Source organism: Oenanthe melanoleuca, chromosome 10 (assembly GCF_029582105.1).
Source record: "Oenanthe melanoleuca isolate GR-GAL-2019-014 chromosome 10, OMel1.0, whole genome shotgun sequence".
Classification (NCBI taxonomy): Eukaryota; Metazoa; Chordata; class Aves; order Passeriformes; family Muscicapidae; genus Oenanthe; species Oenanthe melanoleuca.
This window is the reverse complement of record NC_079344.1, coordinates 11,493,300-11,519,561: the sequence shown is the minus strand read 5'-3', so window position 1 is coordinate 11,519,561 and position 26,262 is coordinate 11,493,300. Positions and strand designations below refer to the sequence as shown.

The 26,262-nt window shown below is 43.5% G+C and overlaps 1 protein-coding gene across 1 annotated transcript in view; it reads right to left on the bottom strand.

Annotated features, from left to right (window-relative positions):
- Positions 1 to 26,262, bottom strand: part of SV2B (synaptic vesicle glycoprotein 2B) — a 58,478-nt gene that overhangs the window by 17,070 nt on the left and 15,146 nt on the right. The window contains exons 2-5 of the mRNA XM_056500231.1: positions 13,021 to 13,870; positions 2,961 to 3,141; positions 2,221 to 2,372; positions 276 to 409 (exon numbers count right to left, since the gene is read on the bottom strand). Of these exons, the coding sequence (XP_056356206.1) occupies positions 276 to 409; positions 2,221 to 2,372; positions 2,961 to 3,141; positions 13,021 to 13,504 (951 nt within the window). The 5' untranslated portion in view covers positions 13,505 to 13,870. The remainder of the gene's footprint in view (positions 1 to 275; positions 410 to 2,220; positions 2,373 to 2,960; positions 3,142 to 13,020; positions 13,871 to 26,262) is intronic.

Sequence of the window (26,262 nt, the reverse complement as noted above, 5' to 3'; positions counted from 1 at the left end):
GCCTTTGTTTGCCATATAAAGTTCCCATCTCTCACTACCTTCCTTCTGTACCCCATCTGGCAGTGACACACTAATGATCAGTGACTGACCCCACAGCCTGCAATCTTTGGGGTTTAAGCAGTCTGTGGAGCTGGTGTAGACATGTAAGAGTGGATTTGCCTCTGAGCTTGTGCTCTGTGTGTTTGATGGGACAAAGAAGGACAGGCAGTGACACATTAGGGACCTGCCATCCTCTGCTGATGTCAGACTGCAGGGTTTGAGATGAATCACCTTACCTCCAGCAAAAACCGAGGGCTCTCAGGCATGAACTTGAGTGCCACCAGGGAGGCGATGCAGGGCAGAGCACACACCAGCACAAAGACTCTCCAGCTGTGGAAGTGGTACTTGGTTCCCATACTGAACCCCCAGCCTGGAAACAGCAAGAGCCAACAGTAAAAATACTGACCAGGAATTCTGAGTTTTTCTCTGCTAAGGCAGCTCTGAGCTTTGCAGCTGTGTATGACATGAGGACAGGTTGGAAGTTTGCTATTCTTAGTTCTGGTGGCTCTTGGAGGCTTTATAGCATGCTCAGTAGATAGCACGAGTTCATGTTCATTACAGAAATTGGAACATGCTCAGGCTCTGCCTTTTAAGAGCCTTCTTTTATCTTTGGGTTTAGAAATCACCTAGTGACAGGAACAGCTCTGTGCAGCTGTAGGCTGGTGAGGGTGGAAAATGGTGCAGGAATAAGGGCCAGAACTGATGGCTTCTCAGTGATGTTACCAAAGGTTAAATCTCTGATCTGAGAGGCACATTAGAGATGGCTTCTTTCCATCTCCTACTTCACATATGTATTTTACATTTCATGGGAATGAACGAGAAAAGCAAGCTTATTTTTTTCTAGACCTACAAAACCTGAGCTGGAGTTCAGATTTAAAAACATTAAAGTGCTAATCCTGCATTTGAGGTACCCCCCTCTCCTGCTCTTTTCCTGGTGTTTGACCAAGTTAGATATTCCTTAAGAACTGGAAAGTCCAGCATCATTTTCTTACATTGCTCCATTCACTCTCCCTAGGCTTAAATCTCATAAGGAGTGTTTAAATCTTTTTTTTTTTTCCTATAAAAAATCTTATTCACATAATAAGGAAATCAACAAGTAATGGGTTTTGCAGAGGTTTCATCTAAGCCAGTCATGGTGCTCTAATGATTTCACAAAGTTCCAAAATAGTAGGTGGAACACTGGAAATCAAACACAAACACACAAACACAACATCAAAAAGTCATCTGAAAAATAATTTTAATGTAAATATCTATGGGCTTTTAAAAGCAAATGTTGTTGCAGGTAATAGAATTATTTCTACCTGACACCATTGCAGTAAGTTTGCCTATTTCTTCCAACAGTCTCTGTCACATCAATCAAAAGCATGAATATTTCTTTATACTGCCTTAAATGTGCTAAAAATGAAATGACAGATAGGTAAATGTTAGTGGTTTCCTTTGTGGGTTTTGTGAACTGTCCTACTTTCCTCAAACAGGATTTTGCAAACAGCTGGTGTCACTCACTACTGGGGGAATTAATCTTTTCCAGTAGATATCTGCTTCTGGTGTTTTCCTAGGTTATATCCACAAGTTACAAGGAATTCCATGTGACATGCAGATTTTTCTTCTCAGAGCACAAGAAAATTTCAGTTTACAGCCATCTACTTTTGTATTCCCACTTCCAGCTGAGGGCAGGGAACCCATCCCACTCCTGCATCCATTTAGGTAAGTCAGAAGTGACCTCAGCCCATCACATGCTGGGCAGAGGTGTCACCAAACACAGCCCTGACAGTGTGGACACTTGGCTAAGGGAAAGCACTTGTGCTGTCCTCACTCTATCATTCATAGCATCCAGTAATTCCCTGATTAAAGTTGCTTATTTTTAATAACTGTATCAATTTTTGGAATATAATCTCAGGTTTTTTTTCCCCCAAATGAGCTGACATTTATGTTAAGAGCTCAGGCTCCAGCAGTGTAATTCAGGGGATGTATTTGAGGCTTTAGATGGAAAACAGCCCCATCCAGTCCTATCTGCAGTATCCATCAGTCAATCATGCAGTCAGTTTATGAGATCTATGAGCGCTTCAGCTATCTATTATTTTCAGTGATATTTATGCTGGGATCTGTAAGAACTGTCACTGCCTGTGCAAGGGTTTGCAGTGGTGTAGGAGCATGGTGTAGAAAGTCAAAAGCACAGATTACCGTAATGTGGGATGATGCTCCAAGCCATTGCTGAAGCATAAATGCCACCAATCATCCAGAACATGCAAAGCCAGCTCAGGTGTTCCCCCCTCTTCTCACGAGACAGGAATTCAGAGAAATAGGCAAACACGATGGGGAGGGTGCCCCCAATACTGAGGAGAAAAAACAGCACATGGGGAAAATGAGAGTCTTATTCAATGTCTTTGTGGTTAGGATTGCATGTTGAATGAGGGAAGGCCACACTCACAGATGGGCTGCTCAGAGGGGAGACTTGGAGGAATAATGCAAATCTCTCTTTGGCTGGACTGATCTTAGACATCAGAGATGAACAAGATGCTTCTCATGCTCTAAAAGGTGAATTTCCTGTACTGTTTGTATAAACCCGCTCTTCACTTAAACATCTTCTCTTGCTATTTCATTATCACTCACTTTAGGGAGGCAAAATACAGGCAGACAATGGGAATGCTGAGGGTCTCACTGGAGGCTTTGTAGGTGGGCATTTTTCAGTCTCACCCACACTTCTGCACAATTTGGGCAGTATCAAACTTTCCAATCAAACTTTCCCACCATTACAGCTCTAAGGGGCAAGGGTGAGGTAACACAGCCACATTTCCCAAATGGCAATGCCATCCCAGCTGGGCACCAGGGATGCATCTCCTGAGCAGCCCCCCCACAGGCCCACACTGCCCAGCTGTGCTGGGGCTCCTCCAGGACAGGGGGCAGCCCCACCAGGTACCCACCCGAGGCCCGAGATAAGGCGGCAGAAGAGGAAGAATCCGTATCCCTGGACGAAGGAGGAGAGGAAGGCAAAGGCAGCATTGATTGCCAGTGATATGATGAGGCATTGCTTTCTTCCCAGTTTATCAGCCAGGCCACCCAGCAAGACAGCCCCCACCATCATTCCTAAGTAGACTATCAAGCCTGGAAGTGAGAGAGACAGTCAGCTTGTTAACAGGGTGGAAACAGCACACAGTGTAGAAGCAGATCTTAAAGTGCCCACGTGGCAGCTGATGTTGTCCTGGCATACTGTGCAATAGAGATATTCTTAACCATCCCAAATCTCAGATGCCAGAAACTCTGCCCATTGGCAGGACAGTAATTTTCCCATCTTGTGTCTGAGAGCTTGGACCCCTTCAGGCAGTATGGACATACCCTCGTTTGAGCAGACCCACCTCTTTCCTTCCCAGCCTCGCTGCCCACACATCCCCTGCACGTAAGCAATGGCCAGGAATAAGCAGCTTAGGATGCACGTGTCCCAGCTATGTGCCACCAACAATACAACAGAAGTCTGATGTCTTAACTCCTCTGACCCCCCGAGTGCAGCAGGATGGAGGATGTGTAGGGAGAGGCTCTGTCAGGCTGCTGTTTATGCTCAGACAGCAGTAAGAGCAGACTGCTGAGGCATGGCTGAGTCTCTTTGCAGCCTTTCCTCTCTCTCACTCTCTGCTTTTCCCAGCTGGATCTAAAAGGATCAGTCTGTTACCCAGACTCACCTCGTGTAGCTCAGCTACTTCCTTCATTACTGAGCCAAGATCTGGCGTCTAACTAAAGGACAGCCTACTCAAGAGTGCAGTCTTACACTGAAAATTTGAGGAGAAGGGAGAATCTAAAGCTTGTCTGGGCAGTTTGGTCTACAGAGTTCTCTCTCTAGCATTGTTAAGAAAGATGGATTCTTCTTTTTAACCTGACTTCACTAGATCTTCTACTATGGGGTCCTCAAAAGACAGTCTCAGTGACTCATTTGGTGCCTGGCTGAGTAGGAGAGAATAGTTTCCACCCTGGGAAGTCTCCCTGTACCCTGCTCAGTCTGTGCTTGCTGCTCTCCTGGAGAACATGGCAACTGTCCTTTGCTCTTCTACTGCCACTGCTGCAGAAGAGCCACAGATTCTATTGCCTTTTGCTTTGGGCAGCTACCAGTGTAAATAGCCCTAGTTAATAATGTTCAAAAGTCCAGGAATATATTTTTTCATTTATTTTATCTACTTTCCAGATTCAGTTCAGAAGAAACTGGTTATAACCACGGCTTTTCCTGGGGAACACAGAGGTACAAGAGGCTGCCCCAAGAATTTCTCCTGCATCATATCAAACTCCATTGACAGGATTGTAGCCTGTGTCTACAGGCTGCACAATCCTGTGTGGAGATCCTGATGGGGCCTGACCATGGCTGGATGTGATCCAGATGAGCTGAGCTATTTCAGGATGGAGAACATCTGCTTGCCAGAAGGCAGAACTTGCAGTGCAGGGAGTTCTTGAAGGAAAAAGATGATGCTTCAGGATGTTTGGAGACTGGGGACATGTCAGGTTCAAGACCCAGCAGAGCAGGGGTTGAAGGAAAGCAGCAGTGCTTTCTGCATCCCTGGCCCCAAGTGAAGGCATCAGATGCTGAGCAAGTAAATGCACTGCCTTAACAGGAAATATTCCTATTCACTGATTGAAGAAATACAGCTAAAAGAAACATTTTTCAGGCATGGTTGACTGTTTGGAGGTTCATTCCTCACCTTGAACCAAGCTTGGCTTCCCCAGGTCCTGTTCTGCCAAACACACTTGGAAAACAAGGTGGCAATGAATGTGTTTGTAATTCATTAACTTTTAAACAAAACAATCAGTGTGGTGGCTGAAGGCAGCTCTGTGCTGTCCAGCAAAGCCAGCAAGGGCTAATGCAGAGTTATCTGGCAGCTGATCCTGTCTTCCTTTTGATTGCAAATGCCTGCACTTGATTTAAAATGCATTACTAAATTAAAAGCTATGCAGCAGAGATCCATTGCAGCATTTGAAGGACACTTGTGTCACATTGATCAGATGTGGAAATGTTTGGATTTCTTAAATCTCCTTATTCCACAGTGGGGTCACCTCTCTGTGAGTGATTCTTTTCAATTCACATGATGTCTGGTGGGCAGGATTTGTGTGTCAAAGGCAAAAAATCTGCTCTTGTTTATTAAAAGCCTTTGTAGCTGAACTGTGGAGCAGGATTTGGCCAATTGTACCTCCACCATGAGCATGTGGCTCTGTGCTACCCATCCTTGCACTCCCTGCCCTACCCTCCTGATCCAAGCTGTCCTGGTGAGGTGATCTAAAGGTGTGTAAAGGTTTCAGGTTCTGATCTGAAGAGAAGATACAGACACATCTCAGAGTCTGGAGTTTCTATTTCTATTTACTTTGACCTCCAGCTTGTTCACTGAAGTGAAAATTACAAGGGTGAGCCAAAGCAAAAACAGTTTCAGTCCAAAAACTTCCTGAAGGAAGGATTTAATGCAGTGCTGGATGGCTTAATGCTTTTACCCTGGCTCCTGAGCCACATTTAATGGAGCAATTCTGATGGCAGCCAGTGGAAGGAAGTGATGATGAGCCCTGCATCTCCTCAGGGCTGCATCACAGCCACCCACCTGACAGTGAGCCCTGCCAGCACTGCCAGACCCTGATGAGGAAGAAAAAATGTTCTGCCAAACTGTTTTTTTTTTGTTTTTTTTTTTTTTTTGTTTTGTTTTTTTTTTTTTTTTTTTTTTTTTTTTGTTTTTGTTTTTGTTTTTTTTTTTTTTTTGGAGAAAATCCCTGGATGGCAGATGTTCACCCAAATCCTCTTAGTAACAGAAAACATCCCAGGTCAGGAGGAGGTGGAGGAGATTGTCACTGTCTTCTAGGTGCAGTTTTACTGCAGTGACTGGTGAGGGGCAGCCTGTTCTCTGGCCAGGAGAAGAGTGGGCTCAGCACAAAATGTGGCAGTGCTTGAAACTGGATATCAAGAAGTGGAGCTGCTTTTGTAAGCAAAACCCTGCAGATTCTGACTGAGGAGCCCAAATTTGTGATGGAAGGGAAGATTGGATCTCTGCAACACAGCATCCATCAAACAGTGAGCAGATAAATCACAGCAGAGCTGTTAATGTCACAAACTCATCTGGAGGATGTTGCTGTAATTAGTTATTGTATATGATAAATCAATTGATTCATGGTCCCCCAGAAATTTAAACAACAAAATCTGTAGAAAAGAAAGTATCAGGGACAACATGAGACTGCCTACTTAGCCAGGTTTTGAGGGAAGGATCCTGGTTATGGAAATACATACTTCAGGGTTGAAACAAAATCAACAGAACACTTCATTATCATGGAGAGGTCTTTTTTTGGTGAAGACTGCATGTTCTGGCCAATCTAATTAAAACTTTGGGGTAGCTGCTATAGAACACTCTGTCAGCTGATGGGTCTCGGGACCCAGGGTGCAGAACAAGGTCTGCTTTGCAGATTGCTGTGTGCTGGATTGACAGGAAGGTGACAAGGACCCAGGGAGGAGTGGAATAGTTACTCAAACAGCCTCTTTGTAGGGAGATAATCTTCCAGAGTGATAGTTGCTACCTAGCTCAGCTCATATCAAGGAAACTAAAATTTTAAGGAGAGTTGGCCCAAGAAAAGTAATCACAGAATGGTGTTCCTTATGCTGGGCTAGTTCTGTCCATCAAATGTCCTACATTACAATGCTCTGCACCAGAATATTCACTTCTGAGCTTGGCTTCAAACCACACAGACAGACTGTGCTAGGAGGGATCAGCTTCCCAATTGACACATAAGGTGCTCAGATGAAATGTTAAGGGCAGCTCTGAATAAGCCATTATTTGCAGCCTTTTCCACAAGTCCAGGAGAATAATGAATGCCTGTGGGAAAGCCTGCAACAGGCTCCCATAAAAGTGGTGGAAAACCAAAGAGCTGAAATTCTATGAATAAATTTTGGGTTATGACTCATCCATTGCTGAAGTTATAAGGAAAATATGTGACCACTGACTGGGCTTATTCCCACTAGAAAAGAGGGTAACATACTTAGAATTTTCACACTAAGAAATTTATTAGCCTTCACTGAAGCTGTGTGATCTGTATTGGACAGGAATTTGAAGTTAAAAGCTGAAGTTCTAGGAATAAGGAAAGGAATATACTGCAAATACAGTTTATGGCTCTCAGTGTGCTGTATTTTTACTACTTCAGTATAGTTAAAAGTAAAATTCTAGGGATTTAAGAAAAAAAACCAAAAAAATTCAAGGTTTACCTAAATCTGCATCACAAGCATGATTTTTTCTCATTGTTAGTTAATGGGATTAAAGTTCTTAAAAAAGAGGCACATCTAAAAATAATCCTTTTTAAGACAGGACAAAGACTTGTGGAATAAATAGAAAATTTGAGCAGAGAAAACACAAATATCTCACTGAGAAGAATTAGTCCCAGAGTCCCTGGGGCTGTCAGGGAGGTGAGGAGGCTGCCTGGGGCCAGAGTTGTCTCTGGTTTGCATGGAGCCAGTAACCACAGGAATGGGAAAGCTCCTACCTGCCTTCCAATCCCAGGCCACTACCAATACAGCCCTACAGTAAAAAAAAGAGAGGCTCTTGAAAAGGGAAAGCATTTGGACAAGAGAAAATTATTAGGACCTTAGATATCTTGTAGTTCAAATTGTAATAAAAACAAAATTGGAATACTGTTACTGGTGTAGAATCTGTTAGGGATTCAGGTTATGGACACAAACGAAACTTTGTGAATCAGGTCTGGATAATTTAGGGGATGGATGTGGCAAGGCAGAGGATCCAATGGAAGTAATTGAGAGAGGAATAAAGCAGTGATAGTGCTGACTCTTGTACCGTAGTGACATCCCAGAACAGGGGAGGGACTGAGGATGAGCTGAAGACTGGTGGCCTTTTTTTTTCCATTCTTCCTGCAATTTTCAATCTGCTATTCCTTGTAGGCTCATTAATACTTTCCCCGTGAATCAACTTGACCTTTAAATGGAAGTCAAAGGAAAGGCTGGTCCTGTTGCACTCTCCTTGTTGGTTAATCCAAGCACTGAGACTCCTTCCATGGCCAGTGGCTCTGGCACTGAGAAGGGAATCTCCCATGGGAAGGGCAGAGCTCCATTTTGGGAGGTCTGTGTGTGGATATGGGGCTGCTGGGATGGAGGGGGTGTGCAGCTGGAGCCAGGTGTGTGGGTGAGCCCGTGGGGCTGTGGCACAGCACGGGTCAGTGAGGCACAGCCAGTTTGGGGTGTGGGTGGTGTTTATGCTCAGCCAGCTTCACACCTCCCCACTGGGCTTGTCCTGCAGCACAATATTCATGGGACTATCTGGTTCTCAGCATCCAACCCTCTGCTAAAGCAAAGATTTCAACAGAGGTGGCCAAACAAATCCTTTTCTGTCCAACAAAAACCTCCTCAGGCTGGAACCCATCAGGTGAAATCCCCACGGTGTTCACAGATGGAGACACAGCCATTCATCCCCAATGTGGGGTGTTCTCATATCACAAAAACACCTTTATTTTTCCCCCTACTGCTCAAGGTGATGATGCTCCTTGGGCTGAGCATTTCTGACTGTGCTGGGGGTCCCTGGCCATGGAGCAGCAAAAGAGGCAGCAAATAACCACAATAACCATGGCAGAGCAAGGGAGCCATGGCTGGGCTTCTCTGTGCTCAGCCAGAGGAAAAAAAATGAAGTGGAGAAAAGCCATTGAGCCCTGCAGAGGGGATTAGGATTTACTGTCATATCAGGTGAATTCAGGTCAATGAGAAGCTGAGACCAGATTCTATCTCAGCTGATAATAAAACATCCTCTTCACACAGCTGAAAGCAGGCATGTTGTACACATTCTATTTAGCCTGACTCACACAGCCAAGCTTGAATTGCTACATAAAAGCATAATAACTTATAGGATTCTTTTTCCTAGTTATTTTTTAATCTGGCATTATGAGGTTAAGAGTCTGTAATATGATATTCTCCTTAAAAAAATTATTATTAAATAATAAAAAGGAGAAAGGAGCCTGAAAAAGCAATTTTATTCTCAGCCTTAGTGTAGCTGTTTTACAGTTATGGGCAAAGCCCTTAAAAATTTCCTTGTCTCAGTTTAGTGAACTGTGAAATGATGATAACACAACTGCAGCTCTGGGATCTGGGAGGGCTGATGCTTTAACTGTGCCTCCAGTTTTTTATAAGCAGGATGTCAAGAAGTTTAAAACATGACTATGTCATTATCTTTTATACTTCTTGTATACTTACTGCTCTGTGCTTGCAAACATATAATTTAGTCCTCTAAGAAGTGATTTATAGCATATAAAGAAATATATTAATAATATATTTCTCCAAATAATGGTACAGTGTGCCTTTCAGCAGATATAAAAATACAAATTTTTTACTATTTTGATCATCCTTAACCTATTAAAAAAAAAGTTTCCAACAGGCTGTATCATACTGAGAAGGAATATTCTGTTTCAGTAAATTTAAGAATTGAATTATTATTTTGACTACTGATGATGAAAGCTCAGCAAAGCTGATTTACCAAATAAATGTATAAAAATAATGTTGTTACATGTTACCAAACTTATTCTTAACAACTTGTTTTAAAAGTTGATTAAATCAAACTGCTAAAATAGATGTAGTATTGTTTCTTCTTTTGTTGTTGAGTTTTATTTTTGTAACACCCCTGAAATAATCTTTTAAAAAGGATTTCTGAAAAACTCCAAGGACGTGTTTTGTCCCACTTGGGATATTTAGGGCTGAAATAGCTGTTAATTTGCATCTGATGGTGAGATGTTTATTTTCAGAATGAAATGTAAACGTTTTCTAAGATGTGTCATATCCATTTCACACATTTCATGAAACACTGTGGGCATCTGTTTATTTGCAATTTTTGCATAATTTGGCCATAGTTTGCTTGATATTTTCCCGTGACTGCTTTCCAAGGGAGACAAGATATGCAATATGCAGAGTGTTTAATGCAAAATGTCCTTTTAACAGAAGCTGAACTTCACTAAATTGGTCTTTAGGAGGCATCTGCTTTATCTCTCTTATTTGTCCCTTCCCATTTCTGCTGGAGTTTGATTACTCACCTGACTTATTTCCCAGTTTTTTCCCTCCAGGGCTCTCTTGTTATGGCTGAGCCCTTTTGTGTTTTAAATGTTAACAGCTGCCTGGAAGTGACCTTAACTGCTCCTGGGAAAACCTGGTTGGGTTTCCTTTAGCAAAAACGAGGGGAGATAATTGGTTCCTTGGGAATAAACACGAGATGTTTATTGGGACATGGGGATAAGGCAAGGGGCTCATGTGTGGATAATATCCCTGCTTCCCTAAAACCATGTGGTAACTTGAGGGAAAGCTCTGCTCTCCAATCACCCTCCTGCTCATCCTGTGCAAGACTGGTGCAAGACTGTCACTGCACATTAGAAATTGGGGTGAAGGCTCTTTGATGGCCACCAAATCAATCTCTAGGTGTAACTGAACCCTGATCAAAGTGCACTGCCACAGGCCACTGAGGGAATGGATTCATGGAGGAACATGAGATTGCCTTGGACACTGAGCTTTGTGGGAGATACCTTTTCTCCTAGCTGCAGGTGGATGGGAGCTGAAGCTATCCTAACAAAGATTTTGATTATTTTGTTCTTGTCTCCATCAACAGCACCTCCTCAGCCTTCCCCTTGAGAAGCTGGTTCTGCTGTCCTTGTGCCCCAGCTGCTCAGAAAGGAGATGAGACTTTCATGTAGGGCAGTATTTGGACACAAGGCTGTGCTGGAGGCAGGGCTGCACCCACACCTCATGTCCCTGCACTGCCCTGCTGCCTGCCAAACTCCAACACCCTCTTCCTGCTGCTGCCAGCCTTCATTTGGCAGAAAGAATCCTTCCCCTCTCCAGACCCAGAGATCTGCACTGTTCCCTTCCCATGCCCTCCAGCAGCCCCCTACCCACCCCAGGCTTGTCATACTCTCTTCTTGATGCCTTGGGTACTCACTACTCACATCAGAGCACTGCTGTGCTTCCAAGCCATGCTTAATTCATTCTCACAAAGAGTCATATCACAAACCTCAGATCCAGAGGCAGGGAAATGTCCAGCAGACAAGAAAAGGTGTTTAACAAATAAGATGGATTGAGTCAGAGAACTGCCCCATGTACACCACCATGCTACCATAACCACCTACCCTCCTCCCTGCCCCAAACTGAGATGAAACAGCTTTTATTGTTTTTAGAATTTTTTTTTCCTTTCATAATGAAGTCATGAAATAGTTTGAATGCAAGGTTTGACAGCAGATCCCCCAAACCCACAAGCTAAGGACAGAAGAAGTTGTTCTGCAAAATCAGGTTCTCACAAGCTGTGTTTGAAAGTGGGCAGGAAAGGCAGCAAGAAGAGCTCTCTTCCCCTCATTAGCACTCCCAGATTAGCTCTGTTACTGCACAGGAGGCTGGAGCTGGGGTTGGATACAGACCCAAATGTCTCCTTGCTTATTCAGAGCTTATCAGAACACCCTGAACTTTCAGCCTTGCAAATACTGAGCTGGAAAAAGCAGAACACACTCTCTGGGGAGATTTCATGTTCATTTTTACCTGTGGTTGGGCCAGAAATACTTCAAAGATAAATTTCCTTCTGACATTTGAAGTTTTCTCATTCAGGAGCCTGCCAGAGCTTGAGCTATACAGAGGTAGATATTTTATGGGGTCAGAGTTTCAGAAAATCTCAGCTTTCATAGAGTCACCAAAATAAATGACCTGCTTTTCAAAAAAGGTCTCATCACTGAAAAGACACCAAGGCTTGTGTCCCACAGGGAGCTGGTGAATTCCAAAGCCCCTTTGAAATCAGGATCTAATTGTGAGGGGTTTGCTTTTAGATATCTGGCTGGAGATATTTTGAGCTAGAATTTTTAAGGGATTTGTGAACAAAGAAAAAAGTTACTAAATTCTTTAAGGTGCAAAAGTCAGTACAAACCTGGCTAATTATAGAAAGAAATGTCTCGATCCTCAAAGGAAAAAGGGAGAAACAGAAAAGTGAATATGATCTCAGTACACCAAGGAGAGAGGTTCATATAGGGATGATTATCTATTTCCTTTGTCACATGAAAATCATGTAAATAGAATGAAGTCAGGGGCTGGGGTCTAGTCCCAAATTTGCATTTACCTTGCGCTGGGCAGAGCTTCTGGGCCAGCATGTACAACCCACAGTCCCTGATGATTCCCTGCAATCCCAGTACGTGTCCATCAAGACACACTCTCTCCCTCCTCAAGCAGTTATTCCAAGAGCTGTTTTATTTCCCTTCCAGATGCTCTGTCCTATTGCTTGGCTGGCTTTCACTACAGACCATGCTGGATCCTGTCCTGATTCTTAGAGATCTGGGAAGCTTTGCTGTTTTGGCTGATGGAATTTGGCTTGCCTATTGTTCAAGGGAAAAAATTGTTCATCTAAACCTTTCCACCCAGTCTCACTCCCACTAACTAAGCCTTGTATTTTGACCTCAGGGAGATGTCAGTAGTGATGCAAAAGGGATGTTGCCAGTAGCCTCAGCTTTAATCTGCATGTTGCACTTCAATTGCATTCCACAGACTTAAAAAGAAATCTCCATTGACTACATCTGATCCAGGACATATGAGCAAAGTGAGAAGTTAGCAGGCAGAGGGAACTGACTGCACAGTTGATTTGCCAGTTGGGACTTTGGGCTGAAGAAAAGGGAAACATGTAGTTCCTAACAGCTTTGAATTTTGAGTCACTAGATCCACCTTCAACTTTTCACTTATTTATCCATGAACACCACTTGGAATTTTGCCCTGTGGACCTGCAGACTGTGAGCTGCCTTGCCCAGATCCAGCTCACTGTGACCAGATTGTCACTGGGGTCAGAGCACATTCTGGAACAATTCTGCTGCTCATCAGCATGTGAACCCCTCCTGAGTCAGATCCACCCATGACTATGCATGACATACAACACAAGAAGTCTTTAGAAGATTCTGAAATCAGCTGGCCACTAGAAAAAGGTGTCCCAGCTGCTTTTCACTGCATTAGAAGAGCTGTTTGCCAGTGGCACTTACCCAGCATCCCTTTGTTGGAACTGGACAAGCACATATCCTTCTCAGCACTGGGAAGAACAAATCCAACCACAAACACCTCCACCCCATCTGCCATCAGTGCCAACCCTAAGACAAAGAAGAGAGTCCACTGGAAGCGTCCGTGGCCGCACTCCTCAATGATGTTCTCGTACTGGTGGGCAAGCTGCTCCTCGTCCTCCATCCTCTCGGCCATAAGGTCAGCACGGTCTCTGTACTCATCATCCACGGCAGGGCCTCGCTTCTTCTGCTTCTCTTTAATGTCATCTGGGTGTGGGATCCCTTGGTACTCCCCCTCATAGACCTCATCATCCTCGTCGTGGCCCTCTGTGACGTCGCTCTGGGCATCCTCCTCCTGCGCGGGCTCCTCCCCGCCCCGGTAGTAGCCGTCGTTGGCTCCCTCGTAGCTTCCATCCTGGTACCTGTAGTCATCTGAGACCTGGTTTGTGTTTCTGTACCCATCATCCATTCTGAACAGAGGATTCTAAATGCTGTAGGTCACTGTGTGGTTATTCTAAAGTGTGTATGGATTTGTGCAGTTTCTGGTGTTGGTTACTTGAACATATCTTCTCTGCGCTCTGCGGAACTGATGGGATGCACAGCTTCCCAGGCTCAGAAGGGGAATTATATATAAAGGTTCTCTTTGACAGAGTCTCACACAGCTTTTGGTAATGCTTCACTTTTCAGCTGTCATTTGTGACTTGCTGGCTCCTGTGCTTTGGGTGAGAAAAGCTGCTGTCTGGGGAACAGCGAGGGAGCAGCAAATTGCACAGCCGGGGAGCTAGGAGGATTTGACAGGTTTTTCCTGATTCATTGTGGTGCTGAAGGTCATGTCCTGAGAAAGAGGAAACAATAGCAATGAGACAGCAGTAAGCTTGAGAGCACATATGCACTGAGTTTAATAGCCAACATTTTGAATATATGCTTTTCCTTTGAAAAAATATGGCAACAGAGGAATGTTTTTGCATCATCAAAACCCAAAGCCTCAGAAAAAACCAGAGCATTAAAATGTACCAAGTTCAGTGGGAACCCAAAGTAGAATGTAAAGTACCATGTGGTCCCAATTTCTGTCTTTCCTGGAAGTCCTGCCTCCCATATGTGGTTCTGCTTTCCACAGAGAGCAAAACAGCACTGGGCTGGGTTGCTGGAACAGAACTCTCAGGTTGCTAAATATGTTTCCATCCATCTCCTCAGAGTACACTCATCCCTGGTCCCTACAACTGGCTAGCATCATAATGAGACAAAATATGATCTTGGTTTTCATTTTCATCCAGGTCCCCACATTAACTTTATTTATTGGCTTCTTTTTTTCCCTAGTGTCTCTCCATGTGTATGCCAGATGCACAACTGGCATGCAGTGTCTGCCAAGATAAAATCACCAAAAGTCACACCAAGCTCTGTTCTCCCCATATCTAAACATCAACAGGGGGTGATTTTCACAGAGAGCAAAAAAACAAAGCTAATACAGAATCACTGCTGTCTGCAGGGAAAACCAAGGCAAGTCAAGACACATCTAAACACATACTCCTTCTGGACACCTGATTTCCATTATTTTCCAGGCAGTTTCCAGCCAGCTGGCTCCCCAGTGCTCCCCTGCCTCACACAGCTGTAGACACAGAGCTTGGAAGGAGAAGCACATGGGACAGGGAGTGGAGTCACGCCAGAGCAGCCAGCACGGCGTGGGCATGCACAGAACGTGGACTTTGCTTTAAGCTTTGAGCTACTTGCCTAAATAAAGTGCAGATGAGGTATGGATTGACACAGGCAGGCACACTGAGGATGTGTGGGTGCTGTTACCTACACAGTCAGTTGACCTATAGAAGCGCACGCAAACGCACACGCTGTAAATAACAGTGCTAAATGCAGCTAAACTGACTTCAGAGGAGAAACTCAGTAGCACTCTCTGCAATGAAATGCTCAGAGGGGCATCACTCCTGCTGCAAATGCTGTGATTTTCTGTCAGCCCAAATGCTCAGGGTAAGGAAGGAGCAGAGGCCTGACTTCTCTGCATGGATTAATGGTCATGCCTTGCCTGTGCAGTTAATGGAGCTGCTCCAAGGAACTTCATAAAAGCTTCCTCAGCACTTCTGCTTATCTACCTATATATTTGTGGCCCATAATTACAACACAGCCTCTGCAGAGCCTGCCAGAACCTCTTCCTTGTCTCTGGCCCTCTGCTATTTGTCACTACATTCAATGTGTTTCCTCTTCCCTTTCTTCCATACATTTTGCACCAATTGAAAAAGGCAACAGGGACTCCTTCCAGGGCTCAAAAAGAGCAATGAATAAAGCAATTTAAAAAAAAAAAAATTAAAAATGCCAAAGGCATTCTGATCAGGTTATAATGACCAGGAATCTACAGTGCAGGGAGTATTTGCATAGGCACCAGAGCTGTTAATGTGCAGGGGAGTTAATACATCTGACAGCCATCAGAAGCACTTAAGTGAGTTCTACAGCTCTTATTTTGGTGCTGGAATATTACCTTTAATGGTTAAAAAAAGTCCCCAATTACTTTTGAGTCTCAGAACCTCCCAGTCCTGAAGTAACTTTCTTGATTACACAAAGATTTGTGTCATGACTGAACATCGTGTTCTCCAAGGCAGTAAAATGTCGTTCCACAGAGACATATTTTCCTTTGAAAAGTAGGAGAAGGAGCCTTCTATTTAGAAAGAAAAAACAAAAGAACAATATGTGCAAAAGAGCATTAGGCCTTGCCTTGGAAGTCTTTAAGAATCATCTGCTGGCAGGTCATGCTTCAAAGAGACCTCAAATGTTGGAGCAGCAAGCACAGTGACCTCACTGTGTTTGTCCCTTTCTGGTTGCTACAGAACTGAAAACTCGTTTTAGGAAACAAAGCAACAATAACACTAATGATCAATATCAGACCTGATCAGACTCCAAATCTCCACAGACCTTATCTCCTTTTTCAAAGGGTAAAAGTATGTTCTTAAAGACCAAGTGCTGGAAATCTTTTTGTTCTCTGTTTAAAAGCTGCTGAGGCTTAAAGCTGGGCTCTTTGCCTCCCACAACAACAGGACCAAAGAGCACACAGTTAGAAAAGGCCTATTGAAGAATCCTTCACTGACACACAAAGACTGGCTTTTACCAGATGGAATCACATCTTGGGCAGGCTAAGAAATAATGACATGAGCTGATGAGTCTCACAGACTGGTGAGAGTCACCTGTATGGGGAGGAACATGTAACTCAGAGAAAAGGGGTCAAGGCAAAAAATAGTGACTGGGTTCCCATTCAGTTTGTAGAGATCACCCTAGGAGAAGGGGCAGTGAAGAGAGACAGGCTATAACTTCAGAATGCTACACTTTTTGTATTTCACACCACTTGTTTTCTTTCCTTGTCACATATGCACAGGCTGATTCACTCCAGACCTGATTCTTTAACACCCTTTCACTCAAGCTGAGCTGCATTCACTCATTAACAGCCCCATTTAGCATTGAGATGCGAAATCATGATGTGTCACAAAGATGGCAGGCTTGGGTTGCTATAATTACCCTTCACAGTGGTGCATGAGACAAATATACACATCACACCAAGCCTATTGTAGCAGGGTGGGTGTCAGCCTCTTCTCCCAGATAACAAGCAACAGCCCAACAGGAAATGGCCTCAACTTGTGCCAGGGAAGTTTCAGACAGGATATTGGGAAAACTGCATCATCAAAAGGGTTGTCAAGCACTGGAACAGTCTGCCCAGGGCAGTGGTGGAGATTTAGAAGACATGTAGATGTGGCACCTGGGGACATGGTTTAGTGGTGGACTTGGCGCTGCTGAGTAAATAGTTGGACTTAATGATCTAAGAGTTCTTTTCCAATCTAAATGATTCTAATTACAAGCCTTGGCCCTTTTAAACTGCCAGTTCCCTTTCCAAGACACACAAGTGAGGTTTAAACACACTTTAAACACAACAAACAATGGGCTCCTTAAGGCAGAGTCTGCAGGGGCATTCTGGGTGTCCCCAGAACAGCCCATTGAACAGAGTGTTGGACACAGAAACCTGGAAAACATTGGAATTCAGATCCTTTCCTCATTTCTTTAAAATACAGCATGCATCTTGCAGTTTTCTTGTACTCTTTAGCTCTTTATTTAGCTCAGATGTTGCACACTTAGCCAGGAATTCAGTCATTTGAGATATGCAACTTAAAATAGGGACCTAAAGTCTTGGATATCCTCATAACAGAAACGGTGTCTACTGTAGGGAAAGGGATGTTTAAAAAAAGCAGTTTAACACCTGCATTTACCTCTGTGAGAGGGCATATAGGCAAGTCTGGCATGCTGAGGGGATAAACTGGGCAGCAGAACTTGGAGGAGATGCAGACAAGGGCGAGTTTCTTGTGCCTGGTACTAAATGAAGAGAGCCAAGGCTTGTCAGAGCTGAGCTCTATCAGAGAACAGAAATCGTGTTGAATTAGTGAGCAGGGCAGATATGAGAAGGGTTTTCATATGAAATATTGCACCTTGGGGAGTGATGGGGTTTGTGGAAAAGCAAAGAGAGTGAGAATGCTGCTTTGTGGGAGCACAAGCCGTGGGTGCACACACATGAATGCATAATGCACATCCATGGTGTGGGTCCAGCAGGGAGAGCCAGGGCTGGGAGCTGCCACCCAGGGCTATTGTCTCTGCATGCTCAGCAGGGGAGAACACCCAAAATCAACAGCAAGGAGAGGTTATTTGAACACTAAGGAGGAGGGGCAGGACAGGGACACTATAAAAATGCTTTCAAGGGATTTTTAGCATTCACCAGAATAATCCCTGCAAAACAGATGGCAGAGCAGTTTAATATTCTGCCTGAAGGACGGCTCCTCCTGCAGAACATCCTCACCCCCAGAGCTGCTCTCTGCTGACAGCAATGGGAAGGTGCCCAGATCCTACAGTGACCATAAGGACATTCTGCAGTCACAAAGCTGACTGCAAAAAAAATCCTGAGAAGAAATTTTCCTCACTGAAAGGAGAAAGGTGATTATGTAGATAGGTTTCTGTGAAGTTCCAAGCTCAGATTCTTAATGAGGTTGCAATTAATGGATCAGTTTGTACACATGAAGGGACAGATTTTTGAGGTGCCTAACAAAGCACAGCTCCCAGGGGAGCAGCATCCTGGATTTCAAGCAGTGACATCAATATTCTCACAGGCAATGAGTGTGGCAATGAGTGATTCCTGTGCTGCTGGATGGAAGTGTTACAGTCTGAGCACCCTGGGCTCTGTCCCTTGGCTTCTTGGCATCTCTGTGTCCCTCCAGACCCCAGATCAGGACAGCACAGCTTCCCTCTGGTGGGAATTGCAGATCCCTTGCAGCTGTGATTATATGAATATATGAATATATACATATATGGATAACTTGTGTCCCCAAAATCTTAAGCCTTAAAAAACCAGAATTTGGGGAAAAGAGGTCTCTGTGCTCCCAGCTTCACAGCAGAGGAGCTGCCAGGAAAAGTGCTCCCAGGTCTTTGTCAGGTTTTCAATGAAGTCTGGCATTTTAATTTTTTTTAAACTAAGAAAAATGGTATTTTACCTCAGGAGAACTTTGAAAAGCTCCCTCTTTCCAACTAGTAAAAATGATATTAATAATTTAAAAAATTCTGAAAATTAGACTGCAATCCCATAATTTACAAAAAAAAAAAACTTTCAGATCAGGTCCATTATAAATTCTTCACCTTATACTATATACAGTTGCCCTTTTCACTGGCATAAAAAAGAAAAATAAAGGAGGTGCATGGAGATTTGTTTCAAACTGAAACAAAATATTTCATTTAAGAAATGCCATCCTGTAAGCTGCTTGATCCATTTTTTATTAGAAACATTCATTGAAACTGATTTTTCCCCCTAAATAATTCAGGTTTGGAAAAATGGCATATTTTATCAACAAAAATTGTAACAGGAACTCTGATTATGCTCTCATGGATGTAAAGTTATCTCAGGTATACATTTAAGAAGGCAATATAGAGAAATACAATATAGGAAAAGTAATCCTGCTATTTATATGCATATAACTAAAAGTATCTGACCTCTGTGAGGCAGAAAAGTGCTTTTCTTCCACAGGGTTCTGATTGTTGTTGGGGGTTTTTTTGGTTTGTTTTGTTGGGTTGCTTTTTGCTAGCATTAAAATTGCTTCTGCAGCCACACAATTCAACATCCAGAAGAGAGCTGAGCAATATCATCATTCTCCTGGACAGATGGCAAGGCTGGGTTCTTGGCAAGGATCCTGCAGAGGGAAAAGCAGCAGGATCTGAAGAGAATTTATATGTGAGGGGAGGTAGAAAAAGGAAATGAGGGGGCTTCGAATACAAGAAAGTAGAAACCAAGTGAAACTGGAAGTCAAGGAGGAAGAACAGGGATTAATGGTCCAGACTATGCCCAGAATAAAGTAGGAAATGGCCAGGGAAAGATGGAAGCCCTGGCATATTATCAATCCACAAACTGTGGAAAAAATGCTTTGTAATAACAGTAGCTCTTGCTTTCACATCCAAGGATTATAAATGCATCTGGTGCCATCTCTGCTAGAGATCAGCCCTAAGCCTTATTAATTCTTGCTTGGCTTTTTGCATCTCTCTTTCACTGCCAAAATAACAGGAGGAAAGTCTCCCAACCCAGCCCAGCCCAGCCCAACCCAACCCAACCCAACCCAAACCAACTCAATGACTGAACATTATTTTAGGGTGTGGTTGTATCAAAATAAATCACACCTCTTGCAAGTCTTCAGCAGTCACTTTCCTTCCTTTGCCCTTCCATCAAATATCCTAACCAATGGTGGTGAAGAGGAGTGTGTCCCTGGGGAATTTCCAGGAGGATGTTCTCAGATCTGGACACTGGTCAGTGAATCTTTGTGGTTTAATCTGCTGAAGACCTGGTCTGTTTTTTTCAAAATACAGATCAGCCCTTGGGATGCAAGTTTCTAGAGGATTTTAGACAGGTAAAGGAATACTGTGTGTATCACTAGGGAAAAAATTCCATTCTGATTCCTCTCCAGTCTCACAAGATTGAAAGTAAAATGTGTCTTTGCAATTAATGTCCAAAAGAAATCATGGTCATCCAGCATTCTTGAAGGAGAACTATATCACAGTCCCAGGCTGAAAGCCCATTGCAATTGGAGCAATATCAGATCCAGTCTAATTTCTGAGGTCTCTTTTCTGTTCTTGCTCTGAAAAAAATCAAGGAAGGTATATGAGTTGAGTTTTCTTACTCAGTGATATGGTAGCTGGAAGCAAAAAGGAGCTGCTTTGCCATCAAAGACAATAAAATTACATGGAAGGGCATGTCAATGTATGTTTTTCAGGTGTAAAATTATGTGTTAATGGCTACAACAATCAACTGTGGCTGCAGACACAGGAGGCTAACTGGGTCTGGGCAGCAAGAGATTTAAAAATCAAAGTCTACAGCAGAGCCTACCTTTAAAAAGAATTTGCTTTGAACTATGGAAAAAGAACTGTCTTTTGTTGTAGCTTCAGAGGAGAGCACTGTATTAAGTGAAAACTAAGGAAAAAATTGTTTCTCCTGCAACTTTTTTATTATTAAGAAATTGTTTGATAGATATGAAACACAGGTTCAAAAACTCTCCATGGAGCTTGTTAAGCAAGCTATCTGTGCCACAGATTCTGCAAAGATGAGCAAGATATTTGAAAGTCATTGACTTGAAATTATCTGGTTCAAGGAACTGACTTTCAGCAGTACAGATAGCACCTACTGATTGCTCCCCTACAGCACAGGTAGGACCATGGAGGGTAAAACTCCTCTGTGCAGTGTAAAAAACATTGATTTGCTCAAAGATGCTGCCAGGGTCTCTGGGACAGGATTCATTCACTGCTCCCACGCTGTAGGTTGGAAAAGATTGGTGCAGATGCAGTCCTGGTATATCAAGAATTGCAGAGAAACCAGAGCTGGAGTATTTAATGTGTTACAAGCAGCCCTGATTAATTATTTAGAGCAAGTGTTTTAGTTCAAAATTCTCTGCCACAGAGTTTATTGAACTGAAGTTCTCCTACAACTTCTGGATAATCTCTATTGATCTGTGGTGGGTTTTACAGATTCCTGGGCAGGTGCACACTGTGTATGTTTGTTCCACCAGGAGAAAATACTTATTGCATTATTTGATACTACAGTCCTGCATTACACAACGTTCTGTGAGGAGAAACTATTGTCTTTGAAGCAAAAGCATTTACAGTAGCCCTTGGATTTGGAAGCAGAGATGGATGGGGCATGAACACAAAGAGTTCAGTAGTTTGATTGAACTGACCTGATTTATGCTGAGTAAGAATCTGGGTGCATTGCTCCAATGCCTTTACATTTTTTCATTCTTACCCACCCCACTGGGGGAGATTTCTGGTTTCCAGCACATTGGACACTAAAATGCCATTGCCTTGTCTGGTGGTGGTGACTCACAGCAAGGTGGCTGTGGGCTGAACTCAGCTTGTAATCCACTATGTTATGTTATGAACTAAGGGACAGAAAGTCCCCCAGACTGTTAGAGGGAGATTATACCCTAAAGTCTGATACTCTGTTGGTGCAGATGCTTTAAAGGTCATATCCAAGACAGGATGTGCTACAGCAAGCTGGCACAGCAACCATGCAGCAGATGAAACAAGGAACAAGCATCAGTCAAGAAGAATAAACAGCTTTTCTGAAGTTAGGGGCACAGACTAGCAAGTTGGGTGTTCATGAGATAGATACAGAGAGGAATGTTTAACAGTAGGAGTTGGAAAGCAACAGCTTAGCAACACATATCTATATAAGGAGGGACAGACTACACATTAGGATTCCAGAGAAAGGCCATAAAAGGTCAATTTGACAAGCTGAATATGGATAATGAGTTGAGACAGATGGTGTAAGAGGATGGGAGCTAATAAATAATGAACAGACTGGCTTCAAGGAGCAAAGACAGGGAGAAGTCACAGTCAAGAGCTTAGTCAGAAGGGAGGTGGTGAAGGGGAAAAGAACAAAACCATGGAGGATGGAGGAGAATCACAGCAGGAGAGCTGGTGGGAGAGGAGTGTCTGCTTTAATGTGCCAGAGTTTTGTGGAAAGGATAATTTATCCAAAGGAAACTTAGAAATGCATATGCCTGAGCTGGAATTTGGCCAACAACTTTTTAGCTGAGAAATTACTCATGGTCTCTAAACTTCTTCTATTCTGTCTATTTCTTGTTCTCCTCCTCTCCAATTACCACAGTACCTGAGCAGCCTGCAGTGCTCCCAAGTCCCATCAAAGGCTGGGGAAAAGTCTCAGGTTTATTTTGCACATCATGACTTGAGGCAGAGAGAGACTAAAACTGTATCTGAGCATGGAAATGGAAATGCTGTGTGCTGTCCCCCATATTCCAGGGGCCCTGGGAAGGTAAGGATTTATTCCCAGCTTCAAACCCAGCTATCCTCCACATGATGACTGAGATTAAGGAGAGCTTTGCTGCCCCACAGACATTTTCCTGAGGCATGAACCCAAATCTGGACACCAAGTAACACTTAGAGGTGTCCATGTAGATGCAAATAAAGGAGTTTTCCCAAGATCATCTGGGGGAACCATATCCGAGCCAAACAACCAGCACATGGTTCTGCTATTTCCTTGTCTTTTAAAATATCGTAACCAGCTAGAATCTTTGAGGGTTTACTGCTTAATAATAAACCAGCCTCTCTATCAGCATTGCACCTGGCAGTGTAAACCAATAGGAAATTAGATGTTTATTCAGAAACAAGAGTGCCCCGGTGCCCTTTCATGAATCTGAGCATTTCTACGTGTGTTTGCCCTTGGACAGCTTATTAGGTTTAACCTTACTGGGCTTGGAGGCCCTGACAAGCTCCCAGAGAGGACTGTAAGCAATAACCTTGGAAATAAACTGCTTGCAATTCAGCAGATTCTGCCTATGTCAGACAGCAAACATCCCTGATTAACTATAAACTGCTTAGCTTATTGGCAAAGATGTGCCTCTGGCTACAAAGGGGATTTTTATTTCATCACATTTCCAACCTGAGTTATTAAATAATGAGCTGCTTAATTAACTAATTCATTAATACATGGCTGTGATGAATAGATTTGCTCCAGTGACAGAGCCACGAAAGCAGAAAAGCCCTGAGTGATTTCTAAGTACTGCTTTCTTTCAGGAGGGATTTTATTTGAGCAAGTATCCTTATTAAACACCCCTTTCCTTCTTTTTCCTGCCTCTACCTAACAGAGCAGCCTTGAGGTCTGCTGTGCCTGTTTGCCCCATCACTTCATGCTCTTGTCCTTTCCTCCTTTCTGCCTTGACCCCCCTTTCCTTTGGATCCATGCAGCCAAAGTATTTTCAGAGTGTTGTGCACAAAATGACCCTTTGCCCAGTGTTCCCACACTGCTGTGGCCAGGATTCCTCATCATCCCCAGTCCCAGATGGGAGGTGACTGTGGTGTTTCAGGTACTGATAAAAAACCATCAGTTATTGCCCACAATCACCTTCTCACTGCTGGGGGACCAACCAACCTCCCCACTGATGGAGACAAAATAATTTACTGCACCTCACAGCAGCCTTTGCAGGGCTGTTGCCTCCTGTTTTCTGTGGTATTGCAGAAAGAGCTCTAGCAGGGACATTTCCACAGGCTGGAAACCACTCCTGCCATCAGGAGCAGCTCTTTCCCAGCCCAGGATGCTCAGGATCAGCCTCTTGACACAGCTGCTCACCAGCTCCACTGCAGTGTAGCAATGCAGTGGCTATGCCAGAATTCTCACTCATTCCCAGAAATCCCCTGTAGCCTGTCACAGACACAGCCAGCCTTATGCTTCCCCCATGCCTTTAACAGGCTTGGTCCCTGTGCTTCCCTTCAGGGCTGCCCAATGATCAAGGCAAAGGGGCACAGTTATTATGGGATCAGATAAAAGGGGTGGTTCTCAAACTGCATCCAGCCCCTTTCTTTTCTGCATAAGACCTCCAAAACAATTGTATTGTGGCCTCAAGGGCTTTGAAAATTGCAAATGCACTGTTCATTATGCACCTTGCCTGTGGAGAAATAGAAGTGCAAGCAGAAGCAAATTTAGAGAGACTCCTTTCAAGGTTAAGTGGCAGGTAAAATACTGGAGCAATTGCTTTTGCTCCATTCATGTTCATGGCATTTTGATTAGTTTAACCTTTTTTTTTGTTTTAATATGAAACACTGCTGAGGAGACCTGAACCTTGTAGCAGCCATGATCATTCAAAAATTCCATTATCTGGCTATCAAATTCACTAGGTGCCCCACATGTATCACTGCAACACAAATATGCCCACATAGTGATGTCTTCTTCTGTAAGGAGGCAATTTGCAAAGCCTGTCTGAGCTGTATTTTGAATATCTCAGATTCTCAGATCTTTGAAGAACTTGTTTTTGAAACCAGCATCTTGAAAAAAAGTAATAAAAATTGCCATAGGGCCAGGAACATGTTGGTATCAACTTACCAGCGACTCTACATAGAGCAACTCTACATTTATACTTATTTTTTTATCCTCATGAAGGATTTTGACTCAAAAAAGCACCCAGCAGTATTTTTGCACCTGCAGAAGAGGATAATGGACAACTTAAGTACGTGCAATGAGCCCCTTAACATTTTGGAAGGCTGTGTTGCCTGGCAGAGGTTTTTCCTAAGCCTCCCTCGTTCCTTTCTTGCTCCTGCAGGAGCTTTTAGGATAGGTCTTTGCAAGAGGAGCTCATTTACACAGAGCCTTAAGCTTGGCCAATAGTCTGACAGCTCCAAGTCATGGGGCTTTCAGCTGTGCCATGGGACATTTGCTGTCTCACTGTCTTCTGAAATGATGTTTGTGCCTCTGTGCAATAGAGAAGGAAAGGATAAAAAAACTGAATCAAGGAGAAGATACTGCAGGAGGCAAAGAATGAGAGAAAGCAGCAGCAGAGCATGAGATATAGGAAAGGAGGCAAGACAGGGCAGGGAATGGTAAAGGTTGTAAAGGTAGGGAGAGAAAAAGGCATCACAGTATCAGTCTCAGAAACTAATGTTACCTTGAGCCAGTAAAAAGAAGAAAAACAAAAAAAAAAACAAACAATAAGGCTCAGCACTTCATAGCAGTGAGAAGGTTCTGCATTTGTTTCCCAAACACACAGAAAAAATTCCTGCATTCAGGTTGAACATTAATGATGAAAAATCCTCATCTCCCCAAATTAACAGCCACAACACATCATCAGGCTGCAGCACTGCACCCCATGTGTACTCAGAGAGAAAATCCTCAGCATCACCTGCCGGGGCAGGAGGAGGATTTAGCTGTTATTTATTGCTCAGTGTGACTCATGCCTGTGGGTAGGGGCGCGACAGTACAGATGGGAGTTAAAATCAGACTGCCAGCAGGGGAATTTATGCCAGGAGAGTTGAATTCAGGCAACTTCTGCTTGTGTTTTACCTGGAATTTCGCTACATGAAAAGAGTAAAGAAAAAAAGATTTGAAAAATACCTGCCTGTGCAGACATTTGTTAGGACTCAGACAGGTTTGATTAGAGAAAAGATGGCTCAGTGACTTGGGCAACATCAAGACCTCTGTAGTTTTCTCTAATGCCACAAATGGCACAATTAACCTAAGGCAAGCCATTTAGTTACTATTAGGTTTAGTTCATTGTCTGCAAAATAGCTGTGATAACTTGTTTTCTCTACCTGTCAGAGATTGTGTAGGGAAAACACAGGCATAACTGAAAAGAGAATCTTGTTACCACTGGTGAAGAGCTCAAAAGTTCACTTTTCTAACTTCAGATTGTCCTTGCCAAGACCACTGTGATGTTGAAATTATGCTCACAAGGACAGAGACTCCTGTGAATGACCTTCAATGTGCTGTTTGTGATCAGAATCAAGAATATTTCCAGCACGTTTCATAGCTCTCCTTCTGTTCCTCTCAGTTTTGCCCTAGCTATTGAAGGCATGCAAGGACTCTATGAGTCATCAGACTCCCTAAAAATGAGAAAGCAACTGAGAGAGAGATCCTGAAACTTGAGTATCCCCATACAAAGGAGATGCTCTGGCTTTCAGAGGTGGGGGACAGATATCTTTTTGGCCTGTCCCCATTGTCCCTGGTCCAAGTGTGCTCCTTCCTGCAGAAACTGAAGTGAGGGGCATCCCTGTAGCTGCTCCCAAAACCCAGACCCTGACCCAGCTCAAGGAGCTGTACAGCAGAAATGCCAGCTGTGGACTCCCTGGAAGTGAGTTTAGTGGAGGAATATGGCTTTCAGCAAAATTTAAGCAGCAAGGACCTTCATCATCTTCCCTCCTGTTGGGAGTCTGAGA